General features: G+C 38.0%; 1 protein-coding gene across 1 annotated transcript in view; it reads left to right on the top strand.

Annotated features, from left to right (window-relative positions):
* The window catches only part of PARL (presenilin associated, rhomboid-like), a 54,550-nt gene that overhangs the window by 16,608 nt on the left and 18,189 nt on the right, over window positions 1-19,753 (top strand). The window contains exons 5-6 of the mRNA XM_010855673.1: window positions 17,755-17,850; window positions 18,419-18,568. Coding sequence (XP_010853975.1) covers window positions 17,755-17,850; window positions 18,419-18,568 — 246 coding nt within the window. The remainder of the gene's footprint in view (window positions 1-17,754; window positions 17,851-18,418; window positions 18,569-19,753) is intronic.

Below are 19,753 nucleotides of genomic sequence, written 5' to 3'. Positions count from 1 at the left end.
TGTACATGTGTCATCTTTGAGAACGATGTTGAGATTTTTCATTTTTGCTGTAACTCCTAGCATATATCTGGCACACAGTTCAGTTCAGTTGCTCAGTCCTTTCTGACTCTTTGTGACCCCATGGACTGCAGCACACCAGGCTTCCCTGTCCATCACCAACCCCAGAACTTGCTCAAACTCATGTCCATCAAGTCAATGATGTCATCAAGCCATCTCATCCTCTGTCGTCCCCTTCTCCTGCCTTCAGTCTTTCTCAGGATTAGGGTCTTCTCCAACACCACATTAGAGTCTTCTCCAAAACCACAGTTCAAAACATCAGTTCTTTAGCTCTCAGCTTTCTTTATGGTCTAACTCTCACATCCATACATGACTACTAGAAAAACCATAGCTTTGACTAGAAGGACCTTTGTTGGTGAAATAATGTTTCTGCTTTTTAATATGTTGTCCTGGTTTTTCATAGCTTTTCTTCCAAGGAGCAAGTGTCTTTTAATTTCATGGCTGTAGTCACCATCTGCAGTCATTTTGTAGCCCAAGAAAATAAAGTCTGTCATTGTTTCCCCATCTATTTGCCATGAAGTGATGAGACTGGACGCCATGATCTTCATGTTTTGAATGTTGAATGTTGAGCCAGCTTTTTCACTCTCCTCTTTCACTTTCATCAAGAGGCTCTTTAGTTCTTCTTCACTTTCTGCCATAAGGGTGATACCATCTGCATATCTGAGGCTGTTGATGTTTCTCCCAGCAATCTTGTTTCCAGCTTATGCTTCATCCAGTCCAGCATTTCACATGATGTTCTCTGCATATAAGTTAAATAAGCAAGGTGACAGTTTATATGGCACATAGTAAAGACATTCGGTTAAAATCTATTGAGTGACTCAGTGTTGATGAGATCTTGAATCAAAAGGTTGAGATTTTTCAAAGTATATTGCCAGCTATATAATTGATTAGCCAGTAAAATCTTAATAAATGATAACTTTCAAAAGAAACTCTGTAATAACACTTGTGTTTCCATTGGAATTAATTGGGCTTTTTGGTTTGTTTGCTTGTTTTTTGAAAATTAGTAGCCTTTAGGGTAGCAGAGTTTTAATTTCTTTTGATATTTTCAGAGTGCCTTACAGTTAGTTGATACCTAGTGTTCTTTGAAGATGATAAAGATTTTGTTGTTTAACATTTGAGGAAATGTGGGATCAGAAATTAAAACCTTTTTCATGCCAGGAAATAGTTTATTCAAAGAAGTTGGTATTTGGAGGTAGTTAAAAATCAGAATTCTTTCCCTTAGATGACGTTGCAGTCTGACTAAGAGCCTGAGTGTAAAGTACTTCAAATCGCATAAATGTGAATGGTCATGCTGCTGCTGCTACTGCTACTGCTAAGTCGCTTCAGTCGTGTCCAACTCTGTGCGACCCCATAGACGGCAGCCCACCAGGCTCTGCCGTCCCTGGGATTCTCCAGGCAAGAACACTGGAGTGGGCTGCCATTTCCTTCTCCAATGCATGAAAGTGAAAAGTGAAAGTGAAGTCGCTCAGTCGTGTCCGACTCTTCATGACCTCATGGACTGCAGCCTACCAGGCTCCTCCGTCCATGGGATTTTCCAGGCAAGAGTACTGGAGTGGGGTGCCATTGCCTTCTCCGGAATGGTCATGCTAACGATCTTAAATATTTATTGTCAGGTTTATTAAGTGACTTTTAAAGGCTGAAGAAATGCTCTTTGATCTGTTCAGTGTTATCTCAGACTCCTCTTTCAGGACATACTTATGCTGATAGCAGTGAATCTAGCCTTACACTTGTTCGTGGTGCATTATAATCAGTTAGCCGCATAGTAAGATTTCAGTGGTTAATAAACTTATGCTTTAGTTATATCTTGTCTCTTTTCAGAGGTGCCAGTTCACTCCACTGACTTGCTTATTTAGCACTTTGGTTGCTTCCTTTAGGCTGATCTGAAGTGAGGTTCGCTTTGGTTGTTTGCTTTAGGTTGATCTGAAGTGAGGTTGGCTCAGCTGGCTTTTATTGAGGATTGATTTATGGGGTGATAGATTTATTCTGTGCCACCTTTTCCTCGAGTTGTGGAGGTCCTCTGAGTGGTTTTCTTTTTTCTTTTTGTGTTTTGAAAGAACTGAAGTCCTTAGGAGGCCACTGACCTAGGGAGTCTTCAAAGCTCTGTGAGACTAGTGTGCTTCTTTGCTCTGTAGTATTCATACCTAGACACTGGCAGCTTGAAATCTCTAGCAGGTTAAAGGTTTTGCAGTTTTATGCCAAACGTTTCATGTAAGAATTCCTTGCTGCCTGAATCTGGGTGGCAAGGTTTTGGTTATAGCAAATTCAGACAGCAATATGTTTTATCCACATGCATTTGTTCCCTTAGCTTTAGGTGCAGCAAGGGGTATCTCAGGTTTATTCACACCTCTTTGGATTCCTAGGTTTGGATAAGAACAGTTTAAATCATAAGGGATTTACTTTATCATAATTTACTTAATCACTAAGGTGAAATTCATGTATTCTCTAACATTATTTTAATGTTACCATGCACATTTATTCATTTCACAATGATAGACGCCTGCTGCCTTGGGACAATCTGCTGCAATCTGTGCTTTGAATCAGCATCCAGATACCTGGGATCAGGGAAGGCTGTGTGGTTTATCAGAAAAGTAATGAGTAGAGGTTTGTTATAGCAGAAAGTGAAAGGTGGGGTGAAAACGTCCTTCCTTAGAGCTGAGAGCAGCTGATGGCTGCCCCTAGTTTTTGACTCTTCTATCTCAATTCGTCCCTGGGAGTCACTGTGTCAGTATCTACCAAAGAACTGGTCTTAATCCCTTAATCTTTTTATTCTTACCTAGTTTAGGACTTTCTTTGGGTCTTAATTGTTTTACAGATACATCTCCCTAAACTTCATATTGCTCTGAAAAAATTATTAAAGTTCAGTTGGTGTCTGTAGGATGAGGGGGGTGCATCAAGTAGCATTCTTCAAAGTTAGACTCATCCCTGGTACTTTTATCTTTCAGCTAGTCTCCTGTATTGTGTTACTGTGCAAGACTTGCAAGCCTGTACTGGAGGTCCCCAGGCACCCCTACAGAGAGTTTTCCCCTCCATTTCTAGCTTTTAGAGGTGCCTGTGAGACACTTGTCAGGTTTTCCTGTTGGCTCAGCAGAATGCTGACTCTACTGTATTGGGTTTCAGGTAAAGCTGAGAGGGAAGAACCCGCTAAATTATTGTATCTGAGCGAGGAGGGGACAGGGAGAAGGAATATGGGGAGCAAAATCTCAACAAGCTGGCGTCACAGTTCCTATACTAGTTCGCATCAACCGTCAGTGCCAAAGTTTAAGCACTGCTGCACCCCAGGCCCTTGATCCTTGTGTCCCAACCTCTAAAGTCTGTGTTTTTCTTCTTTGCTCTTCTGTTTCTACCAGGATTAGTTTATTTTTTAGTTTTAGTTCTAGGGGAAAGGATAAGAAAAGTAATGCTCGGGTGCCATCTAGGCTGCAAGTACCATGTTAGTAGGTACTTTGCAAATACACATGTTATTGTTAGTCCTTATTATTAATCTTAAGAGCCCTGTTAGAAGTATCCTCATTGTTCAAATGGGGTAACTGAGGCTCAGGGAGGTTAATTAACTTGTCTGAGATCACACAGCTAGAAGGGCTGGAGATAGGAAACAAACTCTTTAGTTCAGAAAATACGCCTTTTATTACATCCTTTCACTTTCTGCTGTAGCAAACCTCCACTCATTACTTTTCTGATAAACCACACAGCCTTCCCTGATTCCAGGTATCTGATGCTGATTCATAAGCCAGATTGCAGCAGATTGTCCCAAGGCAGCAGGCATCTATCATTGTGAAATGAATAAATGTGCATGGTAACATTAAAATAATGAGCGAATATATAAAATAAAAAATAAATCTCTCTCACTGTAGACTTCCAGTTCCATTCCCCATCCATAACTGTTGCCTTTTTAGTTGCTTATGTATTCTTCCAAAGCATCTGTTTTATAGGCGTTTATGTTTACATCTAACTATGGTTTAAACTATAAATGGTAGCATGTAATACATACTCCTCTACATCTTTATTTTTTTTCACTTAGTATTTTGAAAGGACATTCCTTACTGATATAAGTAGATCTATTGTATGCTTTAAAAAAATGTTTTATTGAAGTGTACCTAGAAGAACTTGCACATGTCATCTTCATGTGCAACTGATTTTCACAAACTGAGCACATCTACATAACTAGCACCTCGATCAAGAAATGGAAATTACCAGCATCCCAGATCATTCTTTGGAATGGTGCTTTAGTAGTCCATGCAAATGAATACTATTGTAACAAGTTTTCTATTAATGGATATTTAGGTTGTCGTTAGTCTTGCTTTCATAGGAAGATGGAAGATGGAAGATGGATAGTCTTTTTGGATTTCCCCTGATTCCAGGATGCTGTGGGACCAGTGCTTAATTTGTTTTGTGGATATTTTCCAGGAGAAGAAATTATAGCCACTGTGTAAGGCCGACAGAATGATCCTTGTGCCTGTAGTCCTGGTTCTCAGGGAACCTGAGGTAGGGACTGCTGAACTCAGTTCTTTGGCTGCTCCATGGATGTATGTGCTTGTCAATGTCTGGACTGGCCATGACTAGCTTCAGTCAGATAGGAGAGCTATGGGGGGATGAACTGGCCCATCTCAGAAACGGAAGGGATGCTGTAGTTAGCTACTGAACTCCACTGGGATAGTCTTTTTTCAGGAAAATAGAAAAAGAGGTTGTACCCCCTTCCTTGGCTAAGGAGGAAGATAGACTTGAAATCACTGAACCCCCAACAGTGCTTTCCAAATCAGTATATCCTTTTTTTAATTCATCGTTAAAAATAAAAACACAGTTCGTCCTTTCCTTGGACACCAATTTGAGGTTAGGGTGCTGACCATCCACACAGTCAAAAGTCTGTGAATAACTTTATAGACGGCACTTTGTTGGATGTTCTGCATCTGTGGAGGACTTCCCGGTGGCTCAGATGATAAAGAATCTGCTTGTGGTGCAGGAGATCCGGGTTTGATCCCTGGATAGGGAAAATCCCCTTGGAGAAGGGAATGGCTACCCACTGCAATATTCTTGCCTGGAGAGTCCCATGGATAGAGGAGCCTGGTGGGCTACAGTCCATGGGGTTGCAAAGAGCCAGACACAGCTGAGTGACTGACAAAAACACTGCATCCGTGGATTCAACCAACCATAGCTCATGTAGTAACATAGAATTTATTGTTGGAAAAATCTTCATATAGGTGGCCCTGTGAAGCTTAAACTCGTGTTGTTCAGGTGCTAACTTGAATACAATGCAGTGGTTTTTATTATATTCACAGGTTTGTGCTACTATCACCATCACCTAAGCCCAGAATATTTTCATTAGACTGTAAAGAAACCCCATAGCCGGTGGCAGTCTCTCCCTGTTCCTCTCCTCCATTTGTCCTTAGACAGCCACTTTCTTTCTCTCTGGATTTGCCTGTTCTGGACACTTCATAAAAATGGAATCACATAATAGAGGCATTTTGTGGCTGCTTCTTTGACTGATGTATAATATTTCACTTCTTTCACTTATGTGTAATGTTTTCAGAGTTCATTTACTGTGGCATGTGGCAGTACGTGCTTCTTTTTATGGCTAAATAATATTCCATTATATGGATATATCACATTTTGTTCATTCATCTGTTTTTGGACATTTATTGCCACTTTTTGGCTTCATGTTATAATAATGCTGCTGCCAAACTTTCATATATGTGTTTTGTGTGGACGTATGTTTTCATTTCATTTCTATTTGAGTATACCTAGAAGTGGAATTGTTGGGTCATATGGTACTCTGTTTAACTTCTTAAAAATTGTGGTAAAAAAAAAACACATAAAATACACCATTTAAACCATTTTTGAGTGTAAAGTTCAGTGAAGTTAAGTATATTCACATTGTTATGAAGCATCTCCAGAACTCTTTGTTTTGTGAAACTGACACTCTGTACCCATTATACAATGATTTCCCTTTATACCCCTTCCCCAGCCCTTGGTAAACTATCATGCCACTTTCTGTTTCTATAATTTGACTACTTCAGATACCTCATGTAAGTGGAGTCATACAGTACTCGTCTTTTTTGACTGGCTTATTTCACTTAACATGTACTCAAAGGTCATCCATATTATAACATGTGACAGGACTTCCTTTTTTTAAGGCTGAATAATTTATTCCATTTTGTGTATGCACCACATTTTGTTTATCCTTTTGTTCTTTGATGGCCTTTTGCTTCCACCTCTTGGCTCTTGTGAACAGTGCTGCCAAGAACGTGGGTGTGCAAATCTTTTTGTGTCCCTGCTTTCGGTTCTTTTGGATATATAACCAGAAATGGGATTGCTAAATTATATGGTAGTTCCATACTATTTTCCATACTGTTTGCACCATTTAAAAATCCTACTGCATCCTTGCCAGCACTTGAAAATTTCTGTTTATGGTGTTTTTTAAAATGAGTGCCATCCCAATGGTTGTGAGGTGACACATATTGTGATTTTGGTTTCCGTTTCTCTAATGGTGTCACATGTCTTTTCATATTCTGGTTGGCCATTTGACTGTCTTCTTTGAATAAATGTTCAGAGTCTTCACTCACTTTAATCAGGTTGGCTTTTGTTGAGATGTAGGAGTTCTTTATATGGTCTAGATATTAACCCTTTATCAGCTGTGTGATTTGCAAATGTTTTCTCTCATTCTGTAGGTTGCCTCTCGTGTTCTTTGCACAAAAGCTTTTAGGTTTGATGTCACATCTGTCAATTTTTGCTTTTTTGTTTGTGCTTTTGGTGTCATATCCAAGAAATCATTGCCAAATCTAATGTTATGAAACTTTTCCCCTATTTTTTTCTAGGAGTTTTATAGTTTTGGTCTTAGCTTTAGGTCTCTAATCAGTTTTTAGTTAATTTTTGTATATGGTATAACAAAATGAGCAAAGTATTTGGACATTTATCCAAAGATGACTTTCAAATGGCCAACCAGCATATGAAAAGGTGGTGTAAGGTAAGAGTCCAAGTGCATCCTTTAAGTGTGGATATCTGCTTTTCCCTGTGTTCTTTCTGTAGAGTTGCCAGGTGGTTTTCTAGAGTGAGTGTACCATTTTATATTCTCTTCGGCAATGTATAAGGATTCCATGTGTTATTACTTGTCTTTTTCTATCAGCAACTACAGTTTTTTTGGTATTTTTTTATTGTGATAAAATATACATAACATACAATCTATCATTTTAGTCATAAAATGTGTAATTCATTGGCATTAAGTGCATTCAGTGTTGTGCAACCATCATCACTATCAATTTCTGGAACTTTTCATCATCGCAAACAGAAATTCTGTACCTGTTAATAACTTCCTGTTCCTCTACCCCTTAGCCTTTGGTAACCACTATTCTACTTTCTGTTTCTATGACTTTGCCTATATTTCATATAAGTGGAATTATAAAGTATGTTTTTGTGTATGGCTTCTGTTTAGCATACTGGTTTCCAGGTTCATTCATATTTTAGCATATATCAAAATTTCGTTCTTTTTAAATGCTGAATACTGTTTTTTTTTTTAATTAAAAAAACTGTAGTTGATTTACAGTGTTGTGTTAATTTCTGCTGTATAGCAAAGTGATTCAGTTATATATATATTTATACACATACATTCCTTTTTTAAAATACTCTTTTCCATTATAGTTTATTGTAGAATATTGAATATAGTTCTCTGTGCTATATATACAGTAGGATGTTGCTGTTTATCCCTTCTGTATACTAAAGCTTACATCTGCTAACCCTGACCTCCCAGCCCACCATCCCTCCTCCAGCTTCCTCCAGCTTCCTCCTGCTTGGGAGCCACAAGTCTGTTCTCTGTGTTTGTGAGTCTGTTTCTGTTTCAAGTGTGTGTGTGTGTGTGTGTTAGTTGTTCAGTCATGTCCTACTCTTTGTAGTCTCGTGGGTTGTAGCCCAGCCAGGCTCCTCTGTCTATAGAATTCTCCAGGCAAGAACACTGGAGTGAGTTGCCATGCCCTTCTTCAAGGAGTCTTCCTTACTCATGGGTTAAACCTGGGTCTCCCTCATTGCAGGCAGTTTCTTTACCTCCCGAGTCATCCCGGAAGCCCTCGATAGGTTCATTTGTGTCATATTTTGGATTCCACGTGTAAGTGATACATCATATTTGTCTTTCTCTTTCTGACTTCGCTTAGTATGATGATCTCTAGTTGCATCCTTGTTGCTATAAATGGTATTTCATTTTTTATATCTGAATAGTGTTCCATTGTATATATGTGCCACATCTTTATCCATTCATCTGTTGATGAACATCTAGGTTTTTTTCATATATTGGCTATTGTAAATAAGTGCTGCTAAGAATATAGGGGTGCATGTATCTTTTTTGAGGTATGTCTGGGATATATGCCCAGGAGAGGGATTGCTGGATCATATGGTAATTCCTAGTTTTCAGAGAAACCTCCATACTGTTTTCCACAGTGGGTGCAACATCTTATATTCCCACAAACAGCATAGGAGGATTCTCTTTTCTCCACACACCTTTTCCAGCACGATGGCCATTCTGACCAGTGTGCAGTGATACTTCATTATAGTTTTAGTTTTGGTTTGCATTTCTCTAATAATTAGCAATTTTGAGCCTCTTTTCATGTGTCTGTTGGCCATCTGTATTTCTTCTTTGGAAATTAAGCCCTTGTCAGTTGCATAGTTTGCAGATGTTTTCTCCCATTCTGTAGATTGTTTTTTTCATTTTGTTTATGGTTTCCTTTGCTATGCAAAAGCTTGTAAGTTTGACTAGGTCTCATTTGTTTGTTTTTGTTTTTATTTATTTTTGTTGCCTCAGAAGACCGACCTAAGAAAACATTTTATGTTTTCTTATGTATGATTTATGTCAGCATGTTTTGCCTATGATCGTTTGCAGGAGTTTTAAGGTGTCATATCTTATGTTTAAGACTTTAAGCCATTTTGAGTTAATTTTTGTGTATGATGAGAGGGTGTACTCTTCACTGATTTACACATGGCTGTCCCGCTTTCCCAACACCAGTTGAAGAGACCTTTTCCCATTGTATTAAGGCTGAATAAGATTGTGTTGTATGGATACACTACATTTTATTTATCCAGTTGATGGGCATTGGTTTGTTTTCACCTTTTGGCTGTCATGAATAATGCTGCTAAGAACATTTATGTGTAAGTGTTTTAGTCCCTGCTTCCTATTTTTTGGCATGTATATTTAGGAACGGAATTGCTGCATCATATGATAATTCTGTGTTTAACGTTTTGAGAAACTGCTGATTTTCACAGTAGTTGCACCATTTTATATTCTCACCAACAATGTACAAGAGTTCATTTCTCCTTATCTTTGCCAATGCTTGTTAGTTTCCTCTTTTCTTTCTTTTAATAACAGCCGTCTTAATGTATGGCAAGTGATATCTCATTGTTTTGACTGCATTTCCCCGAGCATCTTTTCACATGCAAGTGTCCATTTATTCTTTAGAGAAATATCTGTTTAAATCCTTTGTCCAGGGACTTCCCTGGTGGTCCAGTGGCTTAGACTCTGTACTCCCAATGCAGGGGGTCAAGGTTCAATTCCTGGTCAGGGAACTAAATCCCCCATGCCATAACTATGACCAAGCATAGTCAAATAAAAAAAAAAAATTCTTTGTCCAAGGATTTTTTTTTTTTTTTTGCCTGGACCACGCTGGGATCTTAGTTCCTGGATCAGGGATTGAACTCTTGCCCTCTGCAGTGGAATCACGGAGTCCTCATCACTAGACTGCCAGGGAAGTCTTGCTTTGTTCATTTTTTGAGTTGTCTTTTTGTTGAGCTGTAAGATTTCTTTATATGTTTTGGATATTAGATCTTTTTTAGACATATAATTTGCAATATTTTTCCTGTTCTATGCATTGTCATCGCTTTAATACTGTTCTTTGCAGCACAAACTTTTAATTTTAATGAAATTTCTTATTTTATTGTGCTTTAAGTGTTATATCAAGGAAACTGTGGCCTAATCCATGGTCACAAAAATTTCCACCTTTTCTAAGAGTTTTATAGTTTTAGTTTTTACATTTAGGTTTTTGATTCACTTTGAATTATGGTTTGTATTCAGTTTGAGGAAGGTGTCCAAATTCATTCTTTTCCTGGTGGATAGCTACTTACTTCAGCACCATTTGTTAAAAAGACTATTCTTTTTTCTTTTTTTTAATTTTTTATTTTATGTTGGAGGATAGTTGATTAACAATCTTGTGATAGTTTCAGATGAACAGCCAAGAGACTCATGCTATACATATAAGCCACCACATAACATTGAGCAGAATTCCATGTGCCATACAATACGTCCTTGTTGGTTATCCATTTTAAATACAGCAGTGTGTACATGTCCATCCCAAATTCCTTAACTGTCCCTTCGCCTCTTCTTTCCTTCCAACCATAAGTTTGTTCTCTAAGTCCATAAGTCTGTTGGTAAGTTCATTTGTTTATTTTTAGATTCCACATATAAAGGATATCATATGATATTTCTCCTTCTTTGTCTGATTGACTTCATTCAGTATGAGAGTTTCAGGGTCCATCCATGTTGCTGCAAAAGTCATTATTTCGTTCTTTTCAGTGGCTGAGTAATATTCCATTGTATATGTGTACCACATCTTCTTTATCCATTCTTCTTTTAATGGACATTTAGGTCACTTCCCTGTCTTGGTTATTGTAAACAGTGCTGCAGTAAACATTGGGATTCACGTATCCTTTCAGCTCATGTTTTTCTCCAGATATATGCCCAGGAGTGGGATTGCAGGGTCATATGGTAGCTCTATTTTTTAGTTTTTTAAAGAAACTCCATACTGTTCTCCATAGGAGCTGTACCAGTTTACATTTCCACCAAGTGTAGGAGGATTCTCTTCTCTCCAAACCCTCTCCAGCATTTGTTTGTAGATTTTTTATGATAGCCATTTTGACCGGTGTGAGGGGATACCTCATTGTAATTTTGATTTGCATTTCTCTCATAATTAATGATGTTGAACATCTTTTCATGTGCTTCTTGGTCATCTTTGTGTTTTCTTTGGAGAAATGTCTATTTAGGTCTTCTGCCCATTTTTTGACTGGGTTGTTTTGATGCTATGAAGCATCATGAACTGTTTATAAATTTTAGAGACTAATCCCTTGTCAGTCACATCGCTTGCAAGTATTTTCTCCCAATCTGTGGATTGTCTTTTCATTTTATTGTTTCCTTTGCTTTGTAAAAGCTTTTGAGTTTAACTAGGTCCCATTTGTTTATTTTTATTTCCCTTATCCTGGGAGATGGGTTGAAAAAGATATCGCTGCGATTTATGTCAGAAAGTGTTCTGCCTATATTTTCCTTTAGGAGTTTTATAGTGTCTGGTCTCATATTTAGGTTTAATCCATTTGAGTCTTATTTTTGTGTATGGAATTAAAAAATGATCTAATTTCTTTTTTCTTTTTTTTTTTTACATAAGAGACTGTCTTTTCAGCATTGTGTAGTCTTTCTTCCTTTGTCATTATTAAAAAGGCTTTTCCCATTGAATTGTCTGGGACCACAATTAAAAAAAACAAGGCAGTTGACATAGATGTATGGATGTACTTCTGGACTCTGATTCCGTTCCACTGGTCAATATGCATATCCTTTGGACATGCTGTGTTGATTACTGTAGCTTTGTATTTTAAGTTTTTAGACTGGGAATTGTGAGTCTTCCAATGTTGTTAATATGGAGTGTTATATTGATTACAGTATGTTGAACCAGTTTTGCATTCCTGAAAAAGTTGCACTTGGCATGGTTTATAATTTCTTATATTCTGATGAATTTGATATGACAGTATTTTCTTGATGATTTTCTATCTGTGTTCATAATGGATATTGGTAGTTTTCTTGTGATGTCTTTGTCTGGTTTTGATGTCAAGGTAAGGTCCACCCAGAAACTCAGAGTATTATTTGAAATAGAGTAACCCAGAAACTCAGTGTTATCTTAACTGAAATAGTTAGTGAGATCATACTAGATTAAGGTATGCCCTGAATCCAATGACTTGTGTCCTTACAATAAGGGAAGAGACCAGAAAGACACCAAGAGAAAAAACCGGCCTGTGAAGTGAGGGAGCCAGAGGTTGGAGAGGTGCTGCTGTAAGCCAAGAAATGCCAAGAACCACCAGAACCTAGGAAGAAGGACAGAATCTTTCCTAGATTCTTCATAAGGAAACATGACCCAGTTGATAATTCTGTCCTCCAGAACTGTAGGAGAATATATTTTTATTGTTTTAAGCCATCTAGTTTGTAGTAATTAATTATAGCAGCTCTTGGAATGTAATATACTAGTTAAACCATCTGGTCTTGGGCTTTTCTTTTTTCCTTAAAAAAAAAATTTTTATTTATTTATGACTGTGCTGGGTCCTCATTGCTGTGTGGGCTTTTTCTCTAGTTGCGGTGAGCAGGGGCTGCTCCTGGTTGGGGTTTGTGGGCTTCTCATCGTGGTGGCTTCTCTTGTGGAACAAGGGCTCTAGGTGTGCAGGCTTCAGCAGTTGCAGCCCGCAGGCTCTAGAGCACAGGCTCAGTAGTTGTGCATGGGCCTAGTTGCTCCACAGCATGTGGGATTTTCCCGGACCAGGGATCGAACCTGTGTCCCCTGCATTGGCAGGCAGATTCTTTACCACTGAGCCAGCAGGGAGGCCCTTGGGCTTTTATTTATGTGAATTTTTTTTATTGTTATTAATAATTCAGTCTCTTTACATCTTATAAAGGCCTATTCAGATTTTGTCTTTTTTCTGGAGTCAGTTTCAGTGCTTTGTCTTTCTGGGAATTTGTCAGTTTCATCTAAGTTATTCTCATTTGTTGATATGCTATTGTTGATAGTATTCTTAGAATCCTTTTTATTTCTGTAAGGTCAGTAGTAACATTCTGCTTTCTTTCCTGATTTTAGGTATTTTGAGTCTTTTTGTCTTTATCAGTCTAGCTAAAGGTTTGTCAACTGATGATGTCAAAGAACCAGCTTTCAGTTTCATTGATTTTTCTCTAGTTTTCTAGTCTCTACTTCATCCAAACTCTTTATTATTTCCTTCCTTCTACTTACTTTGTGTTTACTTTATTCTTTTTTTTTTCTCCTAGTTTGCTAAAGTAGAAGCTTAGGTTATTGCTTTGAGGTCTTTTTTAGTGTAGGCATTCACAGCCCTGTTTTTGCTATATCCTCTAAGTTTTCGTATTGGCTGAGCATGATCTGCCGTAACAAAATATGACACCATAGACCAGGTAGCTTAAGCAACAGAAATTAATTTTCTCATAATTCTGGGGTTCGAAGTCCAGCATGGTCAGTTTCTGGTGAGATCTTTCTTAGCTTACAGAGTGCCACCTTCTTGCTGTGTCTTCATATGGCAGGTACAGCAAAAGCACACTCTCTGGTATCTCTCTAATAAGGACATTAATCCCATCATGAAGGCCCCACCTCTAAATCTAATTACCTCCTAAGGTCGCATCCCCAGATACCATCCCGTTAAGGATTAGGTCTTCAACATATGAATCTTAGGGGGACACAATTCAGTTCATGGCAGGTATGTTCTTTTTTTTTTTTTACATTCATTTCAAAGTACTTCCTAATTTTCCTTGTGATTTCTTCTTTGTTTATTGGTTATTTAAGAGTGTGTAATTTCCACATTTTTTTAATCACTAGCATTTATTAATAGGATGGATAAATATAGGTTGAAAAACATACTTGACAGCAAAATATCAAATTGATAAGCCGGACTATAAAATGTATTTGTGTGTGTGCTAGGTTGCTTCAGTCATGTCTGACTCTGTGCTACCCTTTGCACTGCAGCCTGCCAGGCACCTCTGTCCATCAAATTCTCTAGGCAAGAATACTGGAGTGAGTTTCCATGCCCTCCTCCAGGGGATCTTCTCGATCCAGGGATTGAACCCTGGTCTCTTAAATCTACCTGTACTGGCAGGTGGGTTCTTACCACTAGGCCACCTGGGAAGCCCATAAAATGTATACATTTTTAAAAACATTAAAAAAAATTTTTTTTTACAAAGAGCATTTACTATGATGGTCACTTACATCTTGTCATTCACACAGCAACAGTAGAGATCCTGGGGGTAGCATGCAGAACTGAAGTGCCCCAAAGAGGACAGGCAAGAGCAGAATAATATGCTGAGAAAAGACTCTTAAGAGCAATACCAAAAAAAAAAACCCAGCTAGGCAAAAATATCATCACAAAATTGTACCTAAGTGACGAGAAGCTCAGTTTCAAATCCAGAAACCTAGGTTAACACTTTAGTCTGCTTCATTCATTTCTTTGGATGCTTAACCCAGCCAGCACTTCCATCTTGTAGCCAAATCCAATGTGATCAATCACTAGTCAGTTAAGGCCTCAGCTTTCTACTGAAGAGTTCCTGATAACCCGATGGAGACATACTTGCTCTGGCTTCAGTTAGCATGCTGTCAAGCATCCCTCTCTGTGCTTAACATGCCAACAGAGTACCCAAGTCTTCCTCTTCTCCTTATTCACCATGAATACACATTTACAAGCAGGAAGCATTGATACCCCTTTTTAGTAAACATTCCTTTAGAAACGTTAAAGGGGGAGGACTTCCCTCTTAAATTCCACATATTTTTGAATTTTACAAATGTATTATTGACTTGTAATTTTATCCCATTGTTGTTAGAGAACATACTTTTTATAATTTCAGTTTTGAAAATTTCAGTTTGAAAGTTTATTGAGACTTGTTTTCTGGCTGAACATATGATCTGTCCTGGATGTGCGTCTCAGAAGGATGTGTATTCTCTTGAATGGTATGTTCTATAGATGTCTGTTAGGTCAAGTTGATTTATAGTATTAAAATCTTCTACATCCTTGCTGATCATCTAATTCTATCCATTGTCACAAATGAAGTGTTGAAGTTTCTCAACCATTATTGAGTCATTTATTTTTCCCTTAAGTTTTATCAATCTTTACTTCATATATTTTGGGTTTCTATTGTTAGGAGCATATATGTTTATAATTGTCATATCTTCCTCATGGATATCATGTTATATCTTCCTCATGGATATCAAGATTTTTTTTTAAACCCTTTTGTCATTATGTAATATCATTCTTTGTCTCTAGTAACAAATACCATCTTGAAGTCTACTTTTTTTATTCTTGTGACTTTCTAGATCCCCAGAATATGTGAGGTTTTGTAAGCACCTGTGAATATCTCATTGCTAATATTTTCCTTTTAAGATTTTTGTTTAGTCTCTGTTATCTATCACCTCAGCCAGCTGGGAACTTAAACACTTGACTATAATTGCTTTTGACAGATTCCTCCTGGGGAATGAATTTTGCACTTGAGCTCCCAGTCAGATCAAATACAGACATCCTTGCTAGTGGGGTCTTCCAATAAATTATTATCAGATAGGTCAGATGATGATAGTCCTTTGGGAACAAGGCTTTGGAAGAGATTCAGCTCCATTCTGCAGTCTCTGGTGGTTGCCAGGCAGCACTGGGAAAGTGGATTGTTTTCATGTAACTTATATCTGAAAAGTGGGGCCTGGGATTAGAGCAGGTTAAAATGCCTCAAAGCTCACTATTCTTACTGAGTTTCATAATTTTTCTTTAAAAAAAAAAAAAAAGTTGGATTGCTGCAAGCCTTTGGCTAGTTTTCAGAGTTCTGAAAAAGTTGATTCTAACATTTTTTGGGGGCCAACTTTTTCACTGCTTTTATGAAGGAGAGAAGTTTTGGAGGTCTTTATTCCATATTCTTGCTGATAAAATCAAGTGCATCACTTTTGGCAAAGGTAGCACTGAGGCACCAGCAACCTTTCCAAATCAATAGTGCCAAGCTAGTCCTAGGCATGACTGGGTTAGGAGGAGGCAAGTAACCCTTCTCTTAAATGGAGATACAAACAGAGACCTTAAACACTTGCACCTTGAAAAGGAAAAGGAGGGGGAGGGAACCATTTTCTTGGAGTAATCTACATACTAGATGTATGTACTATGGGGCTTCCCTGGTGGCTCAGACGGTAAAGAATCCACCTACAATGCAGGAGACCCAGGTTCGATCCCTGGGGTGGGCTGATCCCCAGGAGAAAGGAGTGGCTACCCACTCCAGTATTCATGCCTGGAGAATTCCATGGTCAAAGGAGCCTGGTGGGCTACAGTCTATGTGGTCACAAAGGGTCGGTTATGACTGAGTGACACATACACACACGCATACAACCTTTATGATGTTTAGCGAGTTTTATTCTCACTTTACAATGAGGAAACTGAAGTGAAGGCCATGAAATGCCACAGGCCACAAACCTTCTAAGGGCATACCTTTAGGATTCAGACCTAAAAAGGCTATTCCCTTTATACCATAATTTTCACTTTTTGAGTTATCACTGTGTGATCACTACATTTAGTCATATTTTCTCATTTAGTCATCTTTCAACTCTTTGAGGTAGTTTTTTTTTTTTTTTTTTAAACAGAAGAGAAAACTGAGGCTGAGATGTTAGGCCTCTTGCCCGGGTTACAGTGTAAACAGGACAGAGTCAGTCCTGCTATATTTTCTTCATCCTTAACTTTAGACAGTGTACACTGCTTCTTCAGAGGATTGTCACCTCCTTTCCTGCTCACTTGCTTCTGGGGACCAGCGTATACTGTTTCCCAGTTAAGAGCTGTTTGGTGTCTGAAGTCCTAGAGTGACCAAGGTCAAAAGAAATCCCCTTGGCTATCTGTGTCTCTGTCTAGTAGAAGGAGCACTAGATTAGAAATTCTGGCTTAGCAGAATGTTGCTAGAATTGAAGAAGTTGAAAGGGCTAGTTGCTTGTTGCTTAAAGATATTGAAGGAATGAACACATGTTTACATTTCTTTAATTCAAGTAGATGTGTGCCTACTATGTGTAAGGAGTTGTGGTACCTAAAAGTAGTGTATTTTTTCAAGTTTGCAGTTCTTAATAACTTAGTTCTTCCCTAGAATTAACTATTGTGTCATAAACCTACTAGTCAATAGGCTTTTTAACTATTTAACTATTTTGTCAAAAAGCTTAATTTAGTGGTAGTTCTAGCAACTTCAGTTCTTGCAGAAAAATGAAAGTCACCTGACTCCCACATGTAAACATATTTTCAAAAGCACTTGCAAAATTCTTCCAAACTATTCCTGAATTCTTAAATAATGAGTATTTTTTGCAGACCTGTGGATCTTTGTCTATACAGATGATCTTCTTTTATTTTTAGACTTATTTTTGGGCTATGTTGAGCAGCATTTGGAATCTTAGTTCCTGGACTAGGAATCAAAACTGCATCTTCTGTGGTGGAAATGCAGAGTCTGAACCACTGGGCCACCAGGGAAGTCCCTACACAGATGATCCATAGGTGTTTCTGAAAGCTGTTCAAAAGTTAAAGAAGCATACCATTCCCTTTGGAAAAAGAAAGCTTTTTTACTCTTGGTCAAAGAACCTAATTCTGTACATTAGTTCTGTCTTTGACTTGGCCATTTTCAAATAGTAATTACAGATCTGATTATTTATTGAGAAGAAGTAAAATATGGAGCTGAGTGAAGGAAGTTACCTCCTAGAACATTTGCAGTTTTACAGGAATTTTCTGACTTTACCAACCTGTGACAGTTTTGATACTCAAAAACACTGATTTCACTTACTTTTCCTAACTTACTCCCTCTCCCAAGTATGTAATACTTTTTTGTGTGTGATACTGTTAAATGTGGTAGAAAATCTGATTCATATGGACTTTTGATTAGACTTTCTTTGTTTTTATTTTTAATTTCCTAAATTAGAAATGTTTATTTTGTAGGTATCATAGCTGCAAATGTTTTTGTATTTTGTTTGTGGAGAGTACCTTCTCTGCAGCGGACAATGATCAGATACTTCACGTCCAATCCAGCCTCAAGTAAGTCTAACTTGTGTGATTTTTATTTTGAGGTAGAAGTAATATGAAGGAAATATGCTTTATGGTAATTGAAGTGCTATAAGAAATATGACTAACTTGTCAATAGTTATAAGCAAAATCTGGAGAACAGGCTGTAAGCTCGTGGCAGACAGGAACCTCATTTCTCTTACAACTGTACCCAGACACCTAAAATGTACCTTGCACATAGTAGGTTTCCATAATACGTTTTTTTTTGACTTAAGATCAGTGATCACTATAAGTTTACTCTTTAAAGAGACTGTTATATACAGTTTTATTTCTGTGATTTAAATAATTTACTAATTATTTTTTCTAGCTAACTTTTTCCATGGGACAATTTGCTTTTGTTGACCTGAGAATTTTTATTGGTTGCTATAGAAAAGACATTTAAGGTAGCTTGTACCACTTTGAAAAATGCTATCTTAAACCATCTTATCCAGTCTTTTAACTGGCTCTGGTTTGTTGTGCATGTTTTTTCCATAATGATAATGAAAAAAGTCTAAAATGGATTGTGTGTGCACAATTACAGGACGTTTTCTTTCTCTTATAGAGGTCCTTTGTTCTCCAATGTTGCTGTCAACGTTCAGTCATTTCTCCTTGTTTCACATGGCAGCCAATATGTATGTCTTGTGGAGCTTCTCCTCCAGCATAGTGAACATTCTGGGTCAAGAGCAGTTCATGGCAGTATACTTATCTGCAGGTAATCAGCTTTCATCTTGGGCCTGTCCGGAGTTTAAGTGCTCTCACCTATCTGGAGAAGGGACAAAGGGAATGATTACAGCCACATTCTATATACAGTAATCCTCAGTATATATTTATTTTTCAGATTGTATATAGAGAAGGATACAAGCTGGTGTAGTACTTAAGCATGTCATTTTTGTCTCCCAAGGCCTTGGTTTCTTTAGCTCAGGCCCACCGTTTTATAGATGAGTGGTTCCCAGACTTCTCGGCTGCCTTAATCATGTGGATCTTTGTTTAATAACTTTACACTCAATTCCAAAGTATGTTCAGTTTCCAGAAAGCTTTTGATTAGAGCTCTCCAGTAAGATTGTCGAGAATGAGTTCGTTCATTTTGTTGCAAGGATACATTAGCATGGAACCACTCTAGTCATCCTGGATGTAGCAGCATTTCTTTATCTCAGCTTAAAAATGATAACTCAGGATTCCAGGTTCCTAAACGCTGCTAAATTGGCACTTGGTTGATTAAAGTTTGCTTGTCTCAAAAAACCGTGAACTTCCAGATGTTCAAGCTGGTTTTAGAAAAGGCAGAGGAACCAGAGACCAAATTGCCAACATTTGCTGGATCATCAAAAAAGCAAGAGAGTTCCAGAAAAACAACTATTTCTGCTTTATTGACTATGCCAAAGCCTTTGACTGTGTGGATCACGATAAACTGGAAAATTCTGAAAGAGATGGGAATACCAGACCAACTGACCTGCCTCTTGAGAAATCTGTATGCAGGTCAAGAAGCAACAGTTAGAACTGGACATGGAACAACAGACTGGTTCCAAATAGGAAAAGGAGTACGTCAAGGTTGTATATTGTCACCCTGCTTCTTTAACTTCTATGCAGAGTTCCTCATGAGAAACGCTGGGCTGGAGGAAGCACAAGTTGGAATCGAGATTGCTGGGAGAAATATCAATAACCTCAGATATGCAGATGACACCACCCTTATGGCAGAAAGTGAAGAAGAACTAAAGAGCCTGTTGATGAAAGTGAAAGAGGAGGGTAAAAAAGTTGGCTTAAAGCTCAACATTCAGAAAACTAAAATCATGGCATCTGGTCCCACACTTCATGGCAAATAGATGGGGAAACAGTGGAAACAGTGTCAGACTTTATTTTTTTGGGCTCCAAAATCACTGCAGATGGTGATCACAGCCATGAA

The sequence above is a fragment of the Bison bison genome, unplaced genomic scaffold, assembly GCF_000754665.1.
Source record: "Bison bison bison isolate TAMUID 2011002044 unplaced genomic scaffold, Bison_UMD1.0 scf7180017864367, whole genome shotgun sequence".
NCBI classification, from domain to species: Eukaryota; Metazoa; Chordata; class Mammalia; order Artiodactyla; family Bovidae; genus Bison; species Bison bison.
The sequence above is the reverse complement of the archived record's forward strand: the minus strand, read 5'-3'. Positions and strand labels throughout refer to the sequence as shown.